Below are 2058 nucleotides of genomic sequence, written 5' to 3'. Positions count from 1 at the left end.
CTGGACCTAGCTATTAGCAAAGTCAGAGGGAAACTCTGCTGTAGTTATTGAAGGTACGGGAAAACAGATGTCCGTGAAAACTACAGTGAATTTCATCTGCTTTATTTCATCTGTTCACTTCACCAACATGCGTTTTGGAGTTAGGTGTCTGCTTTATTAGCCAAAGTCTAAAAGGTAGTTTAGACCTTGGCACTTACTGCATAGCTAGTTTTCGTGATTGCCTTAATCAATGATTTTCGGTGATATCGTAGGCTTATTGTGATAAAGATGCAAACTATTTCTTCGGTAATTTATCTGAATGATTATGTATACAAAGAACCCTCACACCATCTAATATAGATCATAAACATGACGATTTTTATCGATAATATAACAAGTCAAGCACAGGAACGACGAACTTGTATCAAATAGTCTACGCAGATCTAACACAAACGAACGATGGGCTTTTAATACAGTTATTATGTTTGTTTTAGTGTAAGCAAATAAAAAGACATCTGGTTATGCGAGTGCGAAAGGATGTTTTAATAATTTCTTGCATGTAAATTACATGAGTTAGCTAATATTCGAAATTAACAAGAAATACTAGGCTATTGTCTATGAGGCTGTTTAGGGTAAGTGAAAAGAACAGCTACTGCAACATTGGCTGGAGGGCGGGAAACTTCAGTTAGTGCATGGCAGTGGTATTGCCAGTTTCTTTTCAGAAGACTTTGCCTATTTATATAATTTTGTCTTGAGCACAGATATCATTATTATACCTCACTGATCGGGCATTTCAGGAGCATTTTGCGAAACAACTTACCGAGCAGAAGTTTGAAATCTCATGGAGTTCCTCTTATTTTTTGTTGATGTTATATGTATAAAAAGGCATTGAAACAATACTTAGAATGAGTAATTAAAGTTTACAATAAGGAAGTAATTTTGACTGAAATGAAATGAAGGTGTTCTCAAATCAATAGTGTAAGCCTATCTTTCGTTTGCTAATGCTTCGTATTCTATCGGTCAACGTCATTATTAAAGGTTACTTCTCCAGTTTACGTACGTGAATATAACTTTGGTATCATAATATAGTGATTTTTTTGTATTCATGCAATGAAATTGTACACAGAATAAAGTTTGAATGATAAGGAAATCTTGTGATCTGAACAGTTTGTGGTCATAAATCTATGTATCCTGAGTTGTACTAGTGAGATAAAGTATAATCATTGCAAGCACAATGTTCGTTTGTGTTTAATATGATTAGACTGTTTGATCCAAGCTCGTCTTTCTTGAGTATATTGTAGATACAAATTGGCATGTTTGGGATTTATATAAGGTGTGAGGGTTCTTGAATGTATAAACATTCAAATTTGTTTCTGAAGATAGTTTTGATATTCATCACAACAAGTCAACGATATCGGAAACGTTGATTTTTAACCAATCACGAGTTACATATGCGCAGGTGCCAAATCTTCACCCGTGGGTGGACAGATGAGATAAAAACCGACAATAGTCCAAAGCTCGAACAGATCGTGTAAACGATAATCTTTATTTGACCATTTTTTGTTTTTAACATAATCATTTGTACTTTTTGCAATAATTGTTTTATTGCTATGATTGTCACAGCCATTGTTATTTAACAGAAGAATGCCTACTGAGTGAAGAGTGCGCTTTGCCAACAACGGAACATGCAGAAAGACTTGTGCTGAGGGGAGAAGAGCCGCTACCAGGAGCTAGTTGCTGGGATGTGGTCGGTGATTCCTGCGTGTGTTGCGTTCCAAGTGAGTACAAATCTTCTACGGCCAGTGGAATGCTCTGTGAAAGCTCGATTGAATATGAACATGAAGCTTTTCGTTTAGTCGACAATCAACGTCATGTCTGAAAAAGCGAGACAAAATTCCACGTCAGTCATCCTTAAAGAAATATAGTCGATTCACTTCAAAACAGCACAAAATGTGTTTTGAATATCACTAATCGCGTTGCATATCTTAAAAAAATCATTTTAGACCTAGACAGTGTTTATCAAATTAAGTACTTTTTAGGTCTGTTCTATACACAATTCAGACGCTGTGAGAAACAATT

General features: G+C 35.6%; 1 protein-coding gene across 1 annotated transcript in view; it reads left to right on the top strand.

Moving 5' to 3' along the window:
* Positions 1 to 1858, top strand: part of LOC136851023 (uncharacterized) — a 5040-nt gene extending 3182 nt beyond the window's left edge. Inside the window, exon 4 of the mRNA XM_067124997.1 lies at positions 1620 to 1858. Within this exon, the coding sequence (XP_066981098.1) occupies positions 1620 to 1858 (239 nt within the window). The remainder of the gene's footprint in view (positions 1 to 1619) is intronic.
* The last annotated feature ends 200 nt before the right edge of the window (positions 1859 to 2058 follow it).

The sequence above is a fragment of the Macrobrachium rosenbergii genome, chromosome 23 (assembly GCF_040412425.1).
Source record: "Macrobrachium rosenbergii isolate ZJJX-2024 chromosome 23, ASM4041242v1, whole genome shotgun sequence".
Lineage (NCBI taxonomy): Eukaryota > Metazoa > Arthropoda > Malacostraca > Decapoda > Palaemonidae > Macrobrachium > Macrobrachium rosenbergii.
Note: the sequence above shows the minus strand (reverse complement) of the source record. Positions and strands in the feature narration are given on the sequence as shown.